The sequence below is a fragment of the Gymnoscopelus braueri genome (assembly GCF_963280865.1).
Source record: "Gymnoscopelus braueri genome assembly, chromosome: 10".
Taxonomy (NCBI): domain Eukaryota; kingdom Metazoa; phylum Chordata; class Actinopteri; order Myctophiformes; family Myctophidae; genus Gymnoscopelus; species Gymnoscopelus braueri.
This window is the reverse complement of record NC_137611.1, coordinates 25,292,244-25,312,990: the sequence shown is the minus strand read 5'-3', so window position 1 is coordinate 25,312,990 and position 20,747 is coordinate 25,292,244. Positions and strand designations below refer to the sequence as shown.

Below are 20,747 nucleotides of genomic sequence, written 5' to 3'. Positions count from 1 at the left end.
CTCCTTGAAATGTGCAACATTAGTAGATTAATAACGAATCCCAAGCGACTCGTGCAACATTTCCGCATCTAAACCCAAAAGGAAAAGTGTTTGTAATAAATAAAATAAAATAAAACTACAACCCATAACCGGAGGTGACGCCATGGCAAAACGGAAGTGACGCCAATGGTGTTTTGTTGACATTTGTTTTGTGAAAGACAAAACAGTGGAGAGAGACTCACACACAGATGGTTTATTTTTGGAAGCCAACTTAACGTTGCTCGGGGAGAGATAGCTCGATAAACAGTAAAGACGGTTAATGGTGAATATGTGCAGCTAGCAAAACGACCTCTATTCAGAGACCAGGGAGTCCCAGGCAAAGCCTAAGGAGGTTCAGGACCCAAAGACACGTCGGGAACAAAACAAATCGTAGCACCGTGTTTTGACTCCACGAGTGGCTGAATCATTGTGGCTAGCAGAGCCACCACAACACTAGGCTTACAGACAGCTGGATGCAGGTAACTATAATGGGACGCTCGGTGTCGTCATGTACGCTTTTATAAGCGACTTTAGGCTCGTTTTCCTGTAAAGTCGCTTGTAAATATTGGTGGTTGCGGGTTTTTTTGGGGCTTGTTTCTGAAGTGGATAGTTGCTTATTTGGGCTTGTATCCTAAATGTTGTTTAAACCAGTGGTTTAAACATGTCAAACACGTCAAGGACCCCCAGATGAATATTTATTTGACCATGGACCACCCCCAGCTGAAAATATTTTGTGCCAGGCAGGGAGTGGGACCCCCTCATACAGGATTTGTGTTGTTAAAAATGTATCAAAAATATCCCCAAATTACCATTCTTTCCCCTTCTATTTTTGAAAATAGCACATCTACAAGCTCACAACGCGTCGCTGTGAGCTTGTAGATCTGCTATTTTGCCATAGTTGCATCTTTTGGACTTGTTTTCATAGACCTGGTTGCTTATTTCTCTCCCAAAACCTGGCAACACTGGTAACGCTACCTCGGTATGCTTTGCTGGATTTAAAATGCCTCCAAACGCCACCTTAAGTTTGTCCATCTATCACCACACCATGTCATTCTGCTGGCTGCCAACCAAGTTAGCCAATAACAACAGTTAGCTTTTAGTTCGGTGCAGCTGCAGCCTATATCTGTGTAGCAGGATAGCTGTGTATTTAGTTTCACAATTTCCCAACACTTCTTTATCAGGGACTAACTGGGAGAATGTGAAGCATAATGGCCAACTTTGAAGCGTACCAGGAGTATCAGAGGATTGAGGATTTCGAGGAGGACTCGCCACCAGGCGAGGAGGAATTATTACTGCATGTGACAGAAGGTCTGAAAGGTAAACAACATGTCAAAAAATGCCTGGAGCTGTTTTGTACAGTATGCTGTTTTTACATAGGGAATGGCTAAGGGCAGGCACTTCTGGTCATGGACTCGTTAAAGTGTCATCATGTCATAAATCGAGGATACTAAGAAATCTGTCATAGGTTCAGTGGGGTAAATGGTTAACTGTCCGGAAGAGTGGGCACCTAAACATTGTGTGCACATCCATTTTAAATTGGCTATTTTTTTCCAAAATGTGAAAGGAAAATGGACTGAAAGAATGCAAAGTATACATGATTTGAACGTGCGTTGACATTTAAGGCCTAATATTGCTACAAATTGCAACAAAACATGTGGCTATAGCCATTATGGGAATTAAAAAATAATTTAAAGGGTACATTTAGGACTGATACTGATGTGCCATGCATGTTCAAATCATGTATACTTTACATTACTTGAGATCATTCAAAATGTCTTAATGTTTTTACATTTTTGGAAAAAAATAGCCCATGTAACATTGAGGTGTACAATGTTTTGGTGAGCACTCGTAGTGTATCCGTAAATAGTCTTATGTTGAAATGATTTTAATGTGCATGTTGCTACGCTGTGTTTTGATGAGTGTTCTCTTACAGACTCATGGCACCACATCAAGAACCTGGATAACTTCTTCACAAGAATATCCTTTACAAATGATCCAAATATAAGTCTTAGAAAGCACTACACTGTGGTTATGTTAGCTTGGATTAGTTACTGGTCTCCCGTCATTCTGATTAAACATTGGGAATTCTGATTGACCCAGTCACCCAGAGATAAGACCTCTGAAAACAACATGTCATGTTGGCTCACTAGAAAAGTGTCTTTCATAACCAGTCACTCAAGACACCCGAGGCCTGTGCAAAAATGTGCATGCTTAAAGATTGTCAGTGCTTGCTGCCTGTTTTGACACACTGCCTATTGGTTGAGTAAGGTGATGTTTACTTCGTGTTCATTGACATACAGTATTTCCCTTAACTTGCCTGTCCACATCTACCATTTTCATCAAAAGAATGGCTTTGCCTGTATGATGGTCTCAGAGTTCTTCGAACTCATGTAAGTATTAAATAATATCAACGCAATATTGTTTATGTGAAATTAAAACACCTCACTCTTAGAACATAGCTTTTACTTAATATAGTCAGTTTTGATTATTATATCATTCTAAGAAGGATGCCTGATCACAGATTACTGTGACTGTGGCTACATTGCAGATAATGTTTCATGTTGTTTTGACCGTTGCATGCCTCAGGCTGAAGCTTAATTTATACTCCACCAACCGACACGGTCGTACTGCAGAGTATAAATTAGGCCTGAGAAATGAACAAGCTCAGCCAGCACTGAGCAGACGAGAACAGGCACTGTACTGCAATCTCATAATGTATCTGCAAGCTCCAGCTTCTTCCTTCACTGGCCTGGCTTGGACAGTAATGTCAGACATATGCCAACCTCAAAGAAATGACTCCTGTCCCTAAACAAAACACTGTAATTTGGATCTACGTAATCGTGTATTATTATCCCTGCCCGATGTGACGTTGTGTATTAACAACACTGGTCTCATATCAGTTTCCTGTGACTCATAGCAGTAGACTTGAACATGATCAACAATACATAAGGGTAATATTCAATTACATTTCCGATTACCATGTTAATAATATTATGGAAAAAAAGAGCTAAATACTTAAATGACTCATTGCGGCGCATCAGAGCTTGTAGATCGGCTATCTTCAGTGAAGACATGTGGTGTAAAGGGAAAAAAGGACAGGGCCAAGTATAGACCCCTGGAGGACCCCAGTCAACTGAAGTTTATACAGTAGGGTTGAGCCTTGGTGGGACCTGATGGTTACTTACAAGCCATTATCTTATGTGTCTCAGTTACTCGTCCCTGTCTTATGGGTCCATTCACATGGGATTTTAATCTAGGAGCTTGAGAAAACCCCAAAAAACAAATCCCATTCTGACAGTTCAGTATCTGAACCAGAATATAAAAGTACAGCAAAATCAACTCTTTGTCTCTTTTTACTTTGCAGTCAGTTCCTGTTTGTCGTCACATTTACAACTTTCCTGTTCAACTGTGTGGAGTATGATGTCCTTTTTGCCAACCGGGCAGTCAACCACACCACGCCTGGCCAGAACCCTTTGGACAGGAACAAGGTTACTCTGCCTGATGCTATCCTACCCAGCCAGGAGTGCACTGAGAGGTAATACTGTACTTACACACTTTGTCGTGTGTAAAAACAAGTTGTATAAAATGTACCCTGTGTGGCGCTGTCCTAAGTAATTGTTGTACAATTGTGCTGATTACATTTTTTCTGTCATATTAAAGGGGGTTTGAGTAATACTACTATATAAAAATAATAATTAAAATGTTACAGTACATATATTCCCATAATAAGTTAAGTAACGGGGTCTCCTGACTCTCCAGCCAGGGGTGGGCTGTGGGTAGAGCCTACTGGAGCGCAGCTCCACTTGCTTTGAAGCTGCACGGACACCCGCATAATATGCACCATTTGCAGTTTTCGCACCTCACTAACGCTAACAAAACCTGCCGATCGACGCTGAGTGTCACAGCTTGAATTAATGAATTTAATGACCAACCTGGTTGGATGCATATCAATGCTCCATTGTGTGACCTGCTAAGTTGCCTACTGTAGGTGTCAGATGTTCTGTCTGAAGCAGTCAAAAGAGTTGGAGGTGACTGCAAGGTAAATGCATATGTAAATAGAATAACATTTTTATTTTTTTTGATTTAATTTGATATACAGTATATTGTGGGTTGATAAATAGGCCTACATATTAAAGAGGTTATTTCATTCGGTAATCGCTCATGTGCACGTGATGTAGCACTCCACAAGCTAAAAAAAAACACAACACATCCCTGTCTCCAGCTCTTTAGTAAACAAAAAATACATTTCAGATACACATTTCATCCAATCAGGAGAGAGAACTCATACAGGTCAGGAGGATTCAGGCTAAGCAAATGAAATAGGAAGTAATGCAACACAGACAGAATTGGAATCGGAACACTATATCATTGAAACTGATAAATTGGTTCTCTTTCCTGATTGGATGAAATTGGTGACCCACCTGAAAATTCGGTTTATTTAAGAGTTGGAGAGACTTTAACTTTTGCACCTTTTAAAGCTTGTGGGTATTAGGGCAAAATAATTTCAGTAAGTAATGAAGTGTACACTCTCTCTGACCATGACTGGCAGTGGTTGTTGAGGTCCTTTTTTGTACCGAAATAACTCCCATGTGATAGATTTTATTAGTCTAGCCTAAAACATTTGTGACCAGTGACCTTCTTATCGGATTAAAATGAAGTTTCAAACGTCAAGATACACTCCCGTTCACAGACAAGTAATATGGTGGTGGTGGCCTACTTTAATATAGCCTGCAGGTTTTTTCTTTAACCTAGATCCTGATGAACATAAATGACTTATTTAAGATGCCAGGCTAATGCTATTCAAGAGTTCTTTTGAATAAGTCTGCACAGTAAAATCATATTTGATGTTGGTACATTTCCACTTTTTGTGCAGTAGCACACATATTAAACGATTTTGATGTGAGATTATGAACAGTTGTGGTCGGTTCGTTTAAGTCAATGAAATAGCATTTAATACTAAACGCTTTTAAGTGCTTGTGAGGCTGGTTCCTGTGAAACCTGATCCTGACTTGTTTATTTTAGTCTTGCTAACGTTGAAGGGCTTATGGTTTACTTACAGAGACAAGTTTATTATAGCATTATTTCTCTCTTTGAGAATTAGGCTATGTCACATTTGTGGCTTTAAAGTCTCTTGAGGCTGTCTTTGAGGTTGTTGATTGATTTAGCCAATTCGGTAAAGCGCCCAGATTGAGCCACAAGCTGGCTTTGCTGTTTACATCAAGGAAAGCCCTGTAATAAATTGCAACACTTCCTGTAGTGGACGTCTCCTTAGAGCAGGTTATTTGTGCACTATGCTCAGGGTGGCACTAGGAAGCGGGGTAGATGTAATGGATAGCCCCCTGCATGGTAAAATGGCCCAAGTAGCTACAGACACTGACAACAGGCTGAGCCAACAGCCTGACAACCACATGACACCACCACTAGTTTACCACTAGTCACAGACCCCCCACTAACACACTGAGATCCTTTTCCATGATGTAGCTTAGCACCAGCTTGTTTTCCCCCTACCAGTAGGCATACCATTATTTTGCCCCTGATCCAAGAAATTACCATGGCTGAACATTTTGTTTATATCAAAGTCAGTGACGCAGGTACTTGGCATCCAACTTGAAAACAACTTGTCCTGGAGTTTAGAGGTTGCTCTCTTTCTTATACTGTACCCTCCCCAGTCTCTGACTTGCTATGTAGATCTCTAACGCTCATTAGATACTGCATGTTTATGTTCATGTTTTTATATCTACATTGCTTGATGTTAGGAACAGATTTCTGGAGGATGTGTGTATAAATTGAATTGAAATATAATCATAACATGACATTTAAATAGCACCATGTTTCCAACAAGGCCTAAATATACTGTAAGAAATAATAATATGGAATAATAACTGAACTAAAATGATAATAAATAAGAAGAAGAAATGCATGTCTCTTCCATGTGTGTCTCATTTCATTTGTAGAAAGAAGTACGAAAGAAGTGTTTAACTTGTAAACAGGAGCCTAGTGTCAGTTTAATGCATTACAAGGGACTTTGAGAGCTTGCAAGACTCCTTGGCATCTGTTTATTATGCATATTGCATCAGGCATCTGTTCACGCGGTAAGATGAGGACCGTGGAGGGTTTACACCCTTTAACACCGGCTTGAATACTTGCCCATTATAAAGACTGAATCTCAGATGTCTAATGAGTGTCCTGCATTAATAACTAATTTGTCAGTTTTATCATACGCTGTTATAGAGCTCAACAGTGAGTTTCCAGAAATAAAATTCCCATTGATATTCTGCATACAGGATTTTTTTTATTTGGAATAATGTCATAATCCAAGGTAAACTTAGCACAAGCTATGAGATATTTAAACTATGGTATATACTCTTGCAGAAACCAGAAGTCTATGTAAATCAACCCACTTTTAAAAAACAAAACATGTTTCACAATGTCAGGGAAAAGTACACTGGTACCCACAATCCTAAAGTGTAGTCTGTGATATTGGTGGAGATCACTGTTACCATAGAAATGGTTACCGCCCCTTTTGAATGTCGCGTAATAGTGGAATGCAACTCGTCGACTTGTGAGTTTCTGCTACCACTAGATCTACAATATTACAACAACATTATAATGTAAATACTTTAATAATAACAAAGGTTACATTTAAGAAGAAGTAAAAGTAAGCTAAACTAATTTTAGGTTGAAAGTGTTGGAAATTTAAGCGCAATGGTTATGGAATGAGTTGTTCCTTCACTCTTAGTGTTTCATATTCATGATTCAACTCATAGTTGTTTGGCTTGGTTCTAGGTTTAAAACTCTTTATTAAAAGGATTTTTTGAAAGTGAAACTGGACCAGAAATTGAGAAGTTCAAAAAGTTGGTGGTCACTGTTATGCTCTATTTCTTCTTAGGATCCAAGACAGTAGCTGGATCATATTCCTCCTCATCATGGCGGGAATCTTCTGGCTCTATCGTCTCATCAAAGTTTTCTGTAACATCCTGAGCTATTGGGAGATCCGGCAATTCTACATCAAAGCACTAAAGATCAGAATGGTGAGGCCTGTATTGCATTCACCTTGCTTGCAAGTCTGCTTCAAAACTACGCAACACAACCGTATCGAACCAAATTGAGATTAGTTCATTTTCAATTTACTTTGAATGGCGATGAAGAAGAACATCACTAGGTGTTGGTGTAATGTGCCATTAGGCTTTTAGTTCTGTTTATTTTATTCTCATTTCCTTCATCTCCCAGGACGAACTGTGCAACTTCTCATGGCAAGAAGTCCAGGACCGCCTCATCAGTCTGCAGCGAGAACAGCAGATGTGCATCCACAAGAAAGAGCTGACGGAGCTGGACATCTACCACCGCATCCTACGATTCAAGAACTACATGGTGGCCATGGTAAACAAGTCCCTGCTGCCAGTGCAGCTGCAGCTCCCCCTGCTGGGTAACGTGGTCTTCCTCACCCAGGGCTTGAAGTACAACTTTGAGCTCATCCTTTTCTGGGGGCCCGGCTCACTGTTCCAGAACAAATGGAACCTGCACCCCAAGTACAAGCGTGCCGGAAACCGCCTGGAACTGGCTCAGCAGCTCAGCCGCATCATCCTACTGATGGGCTTGGCCAACCTGCTGCTGTGCCCCTTCATCCTGGTCTGGCAGGTGCTCTACGCCTTTTTCAGTTACACGGAGGTGATCCGAAGAGAGCCCGGGAGCCTCGGCGCACGACGCTGGTCCCTATACGGCCGCCTCTACCTGCGTCACTTCAACGAGCTGGATCATGAGCTGCACGGGCGTCTGGGTCGTGGCTACAAACCCACCTCCAAGTACATGAACTCCTTCACGTCGCCGCTGCTTACCGTGCTGGCCAAGAACTTTGCCTTCTTCTCCGGTTCAGTGCTGGCTGTGCTCATCGCCCTGACAGTCTACGATGAGGACGTTCTGACAGTACAGCACATCCTGACAGCTATCACTGTGCTAGGTGTCACGATCACAATCGCCAGGTGAGGGATTCACCACTGTCATAAATGCCAACTGTTTAGTAGCAATTTTATATTTGCACACTGTTCTCATCAAATGAGATTTACACCAAGCATATCAAACTACTAGGCACTCCTAGGCAATCCCAGTTCCCATATTATAGTAAATTATAAACTTTTGCACACCTGAAAAAAGTTTTTGTGGACTGATGCATAGATCAAAAAAGTTAAATACAAATTTGCGTAACTCGCAAAATACATTACAAAATGAAATGCAGCGTTTCCTTCGTCAGGAGTACATGTTTATATGGAAGTTATGTATCAGCATTGCAGATACATTCAATCCTCCATAATTCACATATTCTGCCTGTAATAAAAATAAAAAGAGAAATGACGTGTTGCGTTTCCCACCAACACACCAGGTCCTTCATCCCAGATGAGCATATGGTGTGGTGTCCAGAGCAGCTGTTGCAGTGTGTGTTGGCACACATCCACTACATGCCAGACCACTGGAGGGGCAACGCTAACAAGAGTGAGACCCGTGATGAGGTGGCACAGCTGTTCCAATACAAAGCGGTGAGGAAGTCATGACCTCAGTTGACAGATAGAACTCATTTTCACACCTAAACCAATCTGGGAACCCAGAGCCAATGAGAAGGAAAAACAGCGCCCTCTGCTGTTTGTACTATCTCACTTGGCTCTGGGACAATGACGACGGAGCACCCGTGCGCAAGGAAACCGGGGTTTTGGTCTGCCTTCAGCGTTTCACTTCCGGTGGTGCGACTATGTTTTCATTCCCACTAACAATATTTCTACACGGAACACTAACACCACTTCTCCCAGAGAACATGGATCGTTTTGGTTATAAGCCCACTTGTTTCTATGATGAAAGAGCAAGTTAAAACGTGAATATGTTTTCGTGGTTTTGTCTGCTCCGCGGACGCTATTGTTAAATTAGTTTTGGTTGGTTTCGAGTGGGGAAGGATCGGCGGACACGTAAATCCTGCCCACTACAGTTGATTGGGTAAAGCGCGGCCTGCTTCCTGATCTGAAGGCACGCCCACTTGTAGCCCAGTGTGTACACGTTATGACGAACCTTCACGACAGATTCCAACGCAGAGAAGAATCTGTTCTTGAGAGATTACACCTAAACACAATCTTTGTTTTTGTTAGCTGTGACTGATCAATTTCTAGTGATGCAACTATCACTTGTATTCTTTGTGATTATTCTGTTGATTTCTTTTTTGATTAATGGAATATTCTTGAAGCGTGTTTTTTTAATTATATGTGTAAATCCTTTCAGCGAATCTACATGAAAAAAATACTATTGATCTTTTTTATAATCGACTAAATCAATTAGCCTGATTAACTACTTAGGCACTATTTTATACTGCTATTTTAGAAAAATGCATTATTTTCAAGTACATCGATTAGTTGGATTTACTGTTGCACCCCTAGCTATTTCTTACAGCACATTGTCAGTGATATGACAAAGATGACTACTACTACACTACATCATCAGAAAGATTTAGTGGTAATCATTATGTTTTCATGTGTCTTTCGGAGTGGGAGTGCATACCACATGGATAAGGCTGTGGTCCTACTCCCAGCTGAACCTGCTTCAAATCTGACCGGAGGCACTTTGCTGCATGTCATATACCCCTACTCTCCTGCCTTTCCTGTCTCTCTCTTTGTATCAAAGTAACATTTAATTTTAAATGTCTAATGTTTATCTATGTCAGAGGATTTGTGGCTAAAAAAAGTGGATATAAATATGCATATTTTGAACTGTATCCTCCTATAATTTGACAAACCTCTGTAGTCATGTCATGGTGAAGCTACCCGGTACCCTACCCTATGATCGCACCACAACTTGGGTCCGCGGCCGTGTATGCGTGGACACGCACGTGTGCATGCACGTTGGGGAGGCACGTGTCGGAATGTACATTATTTGTGTTTGCGCGACGCCCGTGTGCGTGTGTTCGCGACGGCCACGGCTCTGGCCGCATGAGGATGGAGGTGTGTGTGTGCGCGCGCTCGTGACGGCTCGCGCGTGTGTGTGTTGGCGACGGGGGACGGCTCCGCCTGTTAGATCTGTATATGCGTGGGTGTTTGTGTGTGTTCTGTGCCTCCACGACGGGATGTGCACTTTGGGTGCTCATATCCCCCTACGGGTATGGAGGCACGTACAGAAGCTCTTAAGTAAAAAAAAAATAGGAAGCAGAGGAGAGCCACATCAACTCACCACGGAAGAAGGCTGATGTTGAAACAGCTGTCTTCATACCTTCTTTGGAATGCTTGCATCACTACCTCATGATTGCTATTTGCTAGGTGGTTGTTGTTATTTTCCAGTGCAGTGGTTATAAAGTTTACCTGATGCTAAATTGCAACTCTTGTCTCTTTCCAAATCAGGTATTTATTTTGGAAGAGCTGCTCAGTCCTATTGTCACACCCTTCATCCTCATCTTCCACCTGAGGAACAAATCCCTGGAGATTATAGATTTCTTCAGGAACTTCACCGTGGACGTTGTCGGAGTTGGGGACATCTGCTCCTTCGCGCAGATGGACATCAGACGCCATGGAAACCCAATGGTAAGGGTCATCTTTTGTTTCAGTGTTACTGAAGCTTTAGTGTTTTCTTCTAAACGTTTGTATAGCCAGCTTTGATGTTTTGTTCAAGAAGCAAATCCTCTGATCTCTTTGCAGTGGATGTCAGAGGGCCAGACGGAAGCATCCGTTTACCAGCAGGCCGAGAATGGAAAGACAGAGTTGTCCCTCATGCACTTCACTATCAAGAACCCGCGCTGGCAGCCTCCTCAGGAAGCCTCGGTGTTTATCAGCCATCTGAAGGAGAAGGTGCACCAGGATGCTCAGGGAGGACCCTCTACCCAGCTGCTACTCTCTGAGGCTCCACTCTGCACCTCGCTGCTGTCTAATGAGTCCGGCTCTGTGGTGTGTATCCCTGACACTAGAATATATACATCATGTATCCCGGACCCTAGAATACTGTATATACAGCACGTATTCCTGACATTAGAATATAGCAGTCACATACAGTACTGTAGACAGTGATAGCTTTAATAATGTCAGTTAATTACAATTATATTATTGTTATTAATTTATTTTCATTATTATTTTCTAAATACAGCACCAACAAAACATTTGATTCATATACACTTTTTCTTTTTTCGGTCATGTAGCTGTATAATTAATTAGGGTGGGACGATATATCGATATATCGATATATCGCGATACTTTCTCCCGCGATAAATAATCGATATACTGCCGAAAAATATCGATATTATTATTATTATTCTTTTTTTTTTTTATACGTTTTTTTTTCCTACTCTGTATTTGTGTAATGATGATTTTGAACTGTTTGGTGCTATTTTATGTGTTTATGAATTGAATACAAGGACTATCGTGATATATCGTTGGTGAATTTTCATGCAATATATCGTGATATTGCAATATATCGATATTTTCAGATATCGTGATATATCGTTGGTGAAATTTCTTGCAATATATATCGAATATCGTGATATCGCAATATATCGAACATCGTCGAATATCGTGATATATATTGTTATCGTGGGCCTAATATCGTGATATATCGTGAGGTACCCATATCGTCCCACCCTAATATGTCTCTGTCACCTTCAGCCTGACAATTTATTGGCCAGTGTTCTGGGCCACCCTGTCCTGACTGCGAGCGGACTGCCGGGACGCGACCGGCGCTTCCTCCCACAGAACACTGCTGCATCAGCAGCCGCCAGCGTCCTGGCATCTCTGTCCACCTCCCAGCTCCCCCACGGCAGCCGCAGTCGCTCGCACAGCCTCCTGCCCTTCTCCTCCCACCCCGATAGCACCATGTACCGCAGCGACCGCACCATCATTGACAGGTACCCAGCTCACATCACACTCCCACATTCTCTCCCTTATTTGACTGTGGCCTAATGATTTCACACCATCACATGCTTGTTGAATATTCCACCATTTCGTCACTGTCGGGTAATAGAACACGTGTCCAAAACTGTTACTTTTCAGAAAATGGAAAAAGGAACCTTTTGTTCCAAATGGATCCAATTTAGTTATTATTTAGTCACAAGCTTTTTACTACTTAAATACACCGGCAGACTTAACTACTTTCACTTTCAAAATAGCCGATCTACAAGCTCGCAACACAGCTTGTGAACTTTTAGTTCGGCTATTTTTGCTACTTTGTGTCACACCAACTTGCTTCATGAAGTAGTAGGGCATTCATTAATGAAAGAAGTTGAAATATGGAGATGGCGGGGCGGCCATAGCTGAGTGGTTAGTGAGCCCGCCTAGGGAACCAGCTGGCCCTGGTTGCCCCAGGTTCGATTCCAGGCTATCCCAGCATATGTGCCGATGATATGAAATTTGTCCCTGAGCAAGACTCTTAACCCCAATTGCTCACAGGTTCTCATTGGAAACAAGACCGCAAGGACTTTCATGAACGACCTGTTAAAAGGAATTATCCTTATCCTAGATACAAGGTTTCTGCCCGATAGTGACGATTTGTAGTAGCACACTGTGGATTGATAAAACATCAGTGCAGGCTTATGCAACCTATAATAATATGCTTCTTATCAACAGCATGTCCAACAGTGTCAGTGAGTCTCATCCCCGGAGCAATGCACTAGTCTCTGAGTTTGCCTCAGCAGAGATGAGTCTCCATGCGATCTACATGCATGAGGTAAGTTACCAGTCATGGAAAAAACGTCAGGTTTGGTGGTAGAATAATGGTGAAGTGCTCTTTCTTGCTGTACTCTTAACACTTTACCTGCCAATCACGAGTATAACCGTTGATGAAAAATACACCCGTTTACTGCCATCCACGAGTATAACCGCTTTTTTTTTTTTGGTCTTTTTTTTTTTCAATTTATCCACACAGAACCAGAGATATCACGATCCAAAGATTTCTAGCTCCATTCACTCCTTGCTTAACTTATTACTTTAAAATCCTGTATCTCGGCTCCTGTGTAAAAAAAAATTAAACACTGGCACTGGGGGAAGTAAAATAAAAAAAAAACTCTGGCAGGGAATGTGTTAATAGCCTCTTTTGTCCCCAGGTCCATCAGCAGAGTTCCCAGCCACAGAGAACTTCAGGGCAATGGCAAAACCCAGTGCCAATGAGAGATCTACACAGTAACACCAGTAAGTTGATATATTATGTTAGACACTTTCCCAGGCCCTGCTAGCCTTTGTGTGAAAATCACATTGTGGTTTTGTTTTGTTACAAATGACTACTGCTCTTTGTGTGAGTTAAATGAGAGTACTGGCTATTGAGTATCACCGTGATCGATAGATATTGCAAACCCCACAGATGAACTGAGTCTTTGTGTTGAAGTAATATCTGCGAGATCAGGGTTCAGTTGATGGTTGAACAATAGACCAGTATTTAGAAACACACAAATCTGTATCATTCCATACTAACTCAACCAGTAGGACACCTACTGGTTGACAAGTAGTACTGCTTGAAGCTCATACGTGTAATATCGCGTAATATCTCCCCCTGACCAAGCAGGGACGCCTTATTGGAGCGGTGGTAAAAATGTCATCATATGTAGGAGACTCGGGTAGGACATGCAAGTTATGGATTGGAGCTTTCATTTCCATAATACTTTTTTATCTTTATCTTAAAAGTGTTAATAATTCATTGCAGATTTGTTTTTAAATGAATTTTATTTTATTTTTTATAGCTAATATCCTGTACTTTTCACTGGTTGTATATTATATACATTCGTTACATTACATTCAGTGGTTGAATCTCTGTGTGAAATCTCTGTGTGAAAACGATTGAGTCTGTTTTTCATTGGGTTCAGGAAATGTGCAAGTTACAGCTTGTAATGGCTTGGTTCGATGCATAATAGATGATAACTTGTTCTGGACAAAGTATTAATCTTAGTTCCGTAGCTTAATACAAATATAGTATTTAGCAATTTCAAACATCTGAACTAATTTCTGACATCATCAACATTAGAAATTAGAAAACAAGAAAGCAAGTCTAGGCCAATGCCACCCGAAACAGGTTTTGGCGGTTACAAAACCATTACTTTTCCAGGAATGGAGGGGGAAAAACTGTTCCAGTGGATCCAGTGAAGTCACAAGCTGTTAATACTTTTTATATATTTTTTTATTTATAAAATGCACAGACTGATCCACTTTCACTTTCAATAATTAATAAAAAATAGTGTGAATAGCTGATCTAGAAGCTCACAATGCGTTGTAACACGGCACATTGTGAGCTTGTATATTTGCTACTTTTGCTACTTTTGCGTGACACTTGTACAATGAAATAGGGCATTCATTGATTTAATATTGCCCTGGCTTTGTCCTCCACATTAACACATTGGGTGCCAAAACCGTATATATACGGTTTTGCGCATACTAACGTTGAGTGCCAAAACCGTATATATACGGTTTAAAAAAAAAAAAAAAAAAGAATTACTTTTTTTTTATTTATTTTTTATTTTTTTATTTAATTTTTTTTTTCCTTCACAGCAACAGGAAATATCACTCCTACAAGATTTAGACTCCAATCCACCTCCTGGTTAACTTATGACTTCAAAAACCTGTATCTCGGCTCCTGTGCACTTTTTTTTTTTACAATGTTAATTTAACTATTTTCAACTGGCTGCAACTATGGAATGGATTTCCGAATGTTTTAAATTTTTTCCCCCCGATTGTACGAGACCTGTATGTGTGTAATGAGGGGATCACCGTGAGGACGGTGATCACTGAAAATATTTTGTGACTACTTGAAAAAGGTTCAAAATGTTTAAAAAGTCCTGGCACTCAAAGTATAATATTTTAATAAACCTCTGGCACCCAATGTGTTAAGTGTGAGAAATGCTTGTTTACAGAAAATTATTAAATGAGGAAGGCGAAATATAACTTATCTTTTAAATGTTATATACATCTGCACTATTAACACTTTCCCATAAAATATGTTTCAAGGAAATTAAAATGAACTGTCAAAATATTTAAAAAGTGGGGATTTCGTGTCCAGATAAAGTTCCTGCCCTTTATCAGAGACTGGGGTTTGAATCCTCTAACCTCCGATGCATCCGGCTTGACTGGGCATTGACTGTCACTGAACACTATTGGCCATCTTTGAGTTTGAGAAGCCAGGTGGGGAGGACTAAATCTGTCACTGCATTAGCGACTGAGAATGATAGTGTTCCTCCACTTGCGTTACGGTCTCCAGGTGAAAATAAGCGGCTGGCGGCATCGCATGTATAGGAGGAGACATTTAACCCGACACTATGTAACTTTTTTTATACGAATTAAATGTAATTTTGTCCAATCTGTATGGTAGAGTATGTTAATTGCGAACGCGCTTCCGCCCAAGTGCAGCTTACTATGCCACCGTGCTCGGGGTGTGTGTGTCTCTGTCTGTCTGTGTGTGTGTCTCTCTGTGTGCAGTATGTGTGCAGCCGCGCCCCCATGTCACTCGCGCTCTCATTGGCTGCTGACAGACGCGCCCCCATGTGACTCACGCTCTCATTGCCTGCTGACAGATGTCAGAGTGGAGCCGTGCATAGATGAGTAGGAACTCTGAAACTCTGTGCATAGGAGAACCATATCCCCCCCATTCACTTCAATACGAGGCGGAGGCAGTCACGTCACTTTCTCTCTACGCTCTCCCCATCACGGTGAAATAACACAGATTATTAACACGGAAGTCCGTAAATACACAACATAACAATTTCAAAAAGACAAAAAAAATAAAATAGGGCTGCGTTCGCTTCCAGCATTCGCGCGTCTTACTTGTATAATATAACTTACAATTGGGGTGGTTGTATTTGGTCTCCCTGCTCTTCTATTGAGACATTTAGATTGTGTCAACGGTCTCACCTCACAGGATCTGATATGAATTTTGACCTGATGGTCAAAATTCTATTTATCCCCTGAGGCATGTTCTATTATCTCAATGGTAAAAACCTCAGCACTTGTGCAGGAAACTCCGGGGTAGAAGAGAAAAGTTACATTAATGGAAGTTCTTAGATGAATTGTTTCTAGAAAATCTATGACATAAACAGAACATGCAACCAAATATGAGGTGGCATTGAATATTGACAACATGTAGCATATAATTAAATGTATCAAATAAAACAAGGTGAAAAGTATGGAGTTTTGTTTATACTTTAAAAAATAAATCTGTGTCGTGTCCATCAGGTTCTCAGGCACGTAGTGGCCATGCGACCAACAGTTCTATGCCCACAACTCTCCCGCTGGGAGGCTGGACAGTAGAGGAAGAGGAGGATGAAGGAGAAGAAGAACTTAACAGTGGATCTACTCCAAAACCGGGCACTGGGAGTAGCTGCTGAAGTGCCTTATGTCATAGGGTAAGTGGAATTATGCTCTTTTCAACTCTCAACCAGATGACCTTTCTTTAATGGAACAAACCAATTATATGTTTATTGGCCATTTTGCTCTTACTTCATACCTGACTATATGAGATAAGAGCAAAATGGCTGCTGTGTAAATGTGGTCAGTTGTCCTACCAAGGGTAACATAATGGTCTTCTCTCTTCTCTTTCTAGTGTTTACACGTTACTTTTCGTCAATGAACATTGTGGCCTTAGATGATCTTCGTGGAGAGAGTTTAGACTGGATCTTTTAAAGACATCCATCAGTGTTTGTAGTGGGAGAAGCTCATCGAATAACCACTGTCTTTGCACCTCCATGCCTCCCGCTGTCACATCAAGAGGAATATATGGCATCAGGGAAACCATTATGTCTTCCATCCCTTTGATCATCATTTTGTTATAAGTGAACATTCATATATGGCTCATGAAGATTGTGTGCGGGTGAGTGAGTGAAAGACTATATTATGTGATTATGATATTTCCCTGTGTTGGAAGGGCCCGATAGTTGGTGTGGAATGCAGGAGATTCATCACAGCTTCTGTTCTGCCTCCATATGCATTCAGGAGTTTTGCAGTCCATGTCTGATTTCCTGAATGGTTTCTTTCAGTTTTTCGCAAAGAATGTGAGCTGCATTGTAGCTGACAAACCATATTCAGAATCATTACATAGGATTGTTTAATTGCCTTTTTTTAACACCCCTTGTACTTGGCCCATGTCATTTGTAAATACATTTTGCCGTCTTATGAATAATTTTTGTTTGTATTACCAGATCTGATGCTTGACAAAGATCAAACGTGCTGCGATGATGGGGAGTGGGTGGCAGTCATATTACTTGAGTCATCACTAAGACACCGTAGGCTCTGTCTCATTTGCAAGGAAGCTCCTAGGTAGGTAGCATTTTTAGAATGCTTAAGACTTCATTACAATAGAACTAGGATATATCCTAATTAGGTTCCTTAAGGTGAGGAAACTAGGGATGTTAATAATTAAGTGTTAACAATATTTAAATGACAGATTAACAGTATTAGTTAAACAGTAAAAGAGGAATTTACGTTTTTCCCTAAAGTGAAGTTCCTTAATTAAAAGGTGTAATTTACTTGCGTAAATAAGGAACCGTGAGCCCTTCAGGAAGTCTAAATTGTACAGTACATTTTAATCTTGTCGGTTTAGCGGTTGATGATCATTAATGAGGGTCGGCTGTCTGTAGTAGTGGACAAAGCACTCAACCCCTAGCATCTCCAAAATTCTTTATTTTGAATCGCTTGAGAGCCTTCAGCCTTGTTTGGTGCGAGTACACACACCGTTCAAGAGGCTTGATTACCATTACCTTGCGTAGAATTTAGCTTTGGACACTTGATGTTACCTGTCTACACTTCTCAATTCGTGTAGCATTTTAGATCAAGTAGATACCTAATTAGGAACATTCCTAATAAGTTACCATGGTGATAGGATGTATCCTTCCAAATGAGACACAGCCATGCAAACCTGACAAAAAGCCCAATTGGGCTTGATGAAACATGTTTTTAAACCGGACATACAAATGCTTTGAAAGCTGCTCAGTTTCTGTTTTTGTGGGCCTAAATACAGATTTCCTTCAGTATTAATATAGCACCTAGTAATGTTTCCTTCATATTTACGTTCTTGGAGCCTAGCCTAGCAAGACTGAACCATGGGCCACAATTACACCTGGAACTTAAGTCCCCATGGAAATGGATGAATTAAGATTTTGCCTAGATTATACACAAAAAGTACTTAGAATTTTGTATGTTCCCCCATTGATTTTAAGAGATCAGATTTCTTCCCCAAAAAGTATTTACAAAAGTATCTTTTCCACAAAAAAAAATCCTGTGTATTCACACATAATTCTGGCTTGGGACCATGGCTTGTGAGAGCCAGGGTTTGATATGCATTTGGATTTGAATGCCAGGTTTAAATGGGTTCCATTCTTCATCTTATAGAGGCATCTTGATAAAGTCATTGTCCTGATAACAGCATCTAGTAATTAAGCGTTTTAAAATTCGCTGTCACGGACAGTTTTACAAGAACAAAGCACGGTGGAATTTCTTGTACTGGCATGCGTTATGTACTTTGTTTTTGTGCTGCTAGAAGTTGTGTTCTTTTCCCAAAATGCGCACATAAAAAAAAATTGAACTTCTTGCAACGGCTGATTCTAAAGCATGTATTGTTGCATCTGCAGCGATTGGACATTTTGGTTTGAAGATTTAAATAGCAAGACTCTGTGTTTTTATGCTTTCTAAATGAGAGAGAGGATGGTGGTAAAAATGTATGCCTTTGTTTTTACACACTGCGTCATTGTTTAGGTTTATTTATTTTTGTTATTTTTTTGTGCCCCACCTATTTAAGTTATAGGTATAGACATTATTTAAAAAAGTTAAATAAGTTTTAAATATGGATCTGTCACAAATAAGGAATGTTTTGTAAAAAAAAAGAGCTTAAAACTGGCCCGCGCTTTAGAAGAAGCTAAAGGAAAAAATTGCTTCAGAATGTCTGACATGTAATAGAACATTGCAGGTGCGGTGTTTAGTGAAACAAGCCTGAAATTAAAGACTTTTTGGTGGTATTGCTCCCCAGAGTGGGTTCATTTGCTGTCAGTGATGACACTGCCCACCTGTGTGGTACTGAATGTGATCTACACATTTAAACAAAGTGGCATGTATACACTTATACCACTTCATAACTATTCGTTGAAATGACACACAGTAGATTACTCCTCTCACTTGGATTGCATTCTAGGCCACAATTAGATCTTATCTCACCGTCGATTGTCATCCTCCGCTACTGTAAGACCAAGGGCACAGAAAGTATACGTGTTGTTGTGTTCTTTGCCCTGCCAGGTCATTTATTCTATTCCTGTGTGTGTGTGTGTGTGTGTGTATGTGTGTGTGCGCGCGTGTGTGTGTGTGTCCTGAAAGTATGACTTCTTCATAATTATGCTAATATTAACTCAGCATTTTGCACTGACTCACAATCTACTTTTATATCAATAGATATATTTACGTCAATTACATTTTAGATAGGGCAGGTCTCAAAGGGACATTGAGTCAGTCTCCTCTCATAGCAGTAAAATGTGTATTATAGTCATTGACCACACCTAACCATCTGGACGCACTGTGGCGAAGCATACATTAGGTTGATGTTACCTCGGGTCAGTAATAGTTGCCCCTGTGCGGGATGATGTCTCTCTGTGTTTCTGTCACACTTTAGACATGTCAGACACGCTACATGCATAGTGCTATTTGCTGTTCATTTGTTGTGCTCCTCATTTCTCAAATGCAGGGAGTTGTAAGTTGTGGAGACGTTGGAGCTCAAGTTTGTGTACAGAATTGATTTCCTCAGGCTGTCTCTGCATCTAGGGCTCACTGTCATGTCTGCGTCCTTTTACTTTAAACAGTGCCTTAGGATTAGTTCTCCATAGACACACCACTTTTAAGTAAACCCTCATGTTTCCTCTTGCAGGTTTAGATGCACGTATGTACAGTATTTATTATTATATTTTTTATCAGCACGTCGTTGTGTATGACATCGAGTATACACAGTGGAATTGTACTATGATATTGTGGGTGTGGCTTGCAACATCAGTTAAAACAGACATGATGCTGAGATCATTTATCGTCCGACAACAACTAATGTCATCATCGCGTCTGGTATCTTTGCACCATCTTGTCTTCACAGTCACTGTTAAACAAGCAGTAGTTCTGAGGAGGCTGTACCTGACGTTCTTATCATGGCCAACCTTCTCACACTATCGCTTCGTATCCACTAATACACCAGTCTATAAATCATTTTGACTGGAACAAGGTGCTAAGTTTTCACCCTTAAGTGTTGAATAGGTTTTGTTACTTAGCTTTGTTTTTTTGTTTTGTTTTGTTTTGTTATGGTTTGGTCATTTAAGAAACACTAGCTGAAAATGAAACATGCCAAAATACCTTGTTTTCAGCACAGCTTTACTCTACACATTTCATTTTCTATGAATGAAATAGAGAGGCTAATTAATTTTGTGTATTTAATCATGAAAGTGTGTCTGAACATGTGATGTTGATTTGAAATAAAAAAAATGATAATATACATTTTAATCTGTGCCGCGTATTTTCTCAGGTTCTGCAAAAAGCCCACACAGCGCATGGGGCCGGACCGGTCTGCAGAAGACGCATGATAATGTGAATTCACGTGACCGGGATGGTTTACCAGGCTAGTGATATCTTACAATTTACAATTTAAGCATTTAGCAGATGCTCACATCCAGAGTGACTTACTGTATACACGTCAGAGTAAATGGCATAAAGATAAACCCTAGTCAACAAACGACAGGGTAAATAGTCACTTACGTAGAGAGGAAAGAGAATAATATAGTACTT

General features: G+C 40.6%; 1 protein-coding gene across 1 annotated transcript; it reads left to right on the top strand.

The window, feature by feature from the left end:
• Positions 1-202: 202 nt before the first annotated feature.
• On the top strand, positions 203-20,465 carry atg9b (autophagy related 9B). The gene is made up of 15 exons (XM_080441016.1): positions 203-497; positions 1,200-1,335; positions 1,952-1,997; positions 2,346-2,408; positions 3,383-3,553; positions 6,908-7,049; positions 7,249-7,997; positions 8,396-8,549; positions 10,386-10,565; positions 10,680-10,925; positions 11,637-11,875; positions 12,594-12,693; positions 13,070-13,154; positions 16,179-16,348; positions 16,546-20,465. The coding sequence occupies exons 2-14, from the start codon at positions 1,227-1,229 to the stop codon at positions 16,328-16,330; spliced, it is 2,436 nt and encodes an 811-aa protein (XP_080297142.1). The 5' UTR covers positions 203-497; positions 1,200-1,226; the 3' UTR covers positions 16,331-16,348; positions 16,546-20,465.
• The last annotated feature ends 282 nt before the right edge of the window (positions 20,466-20,747 follow it).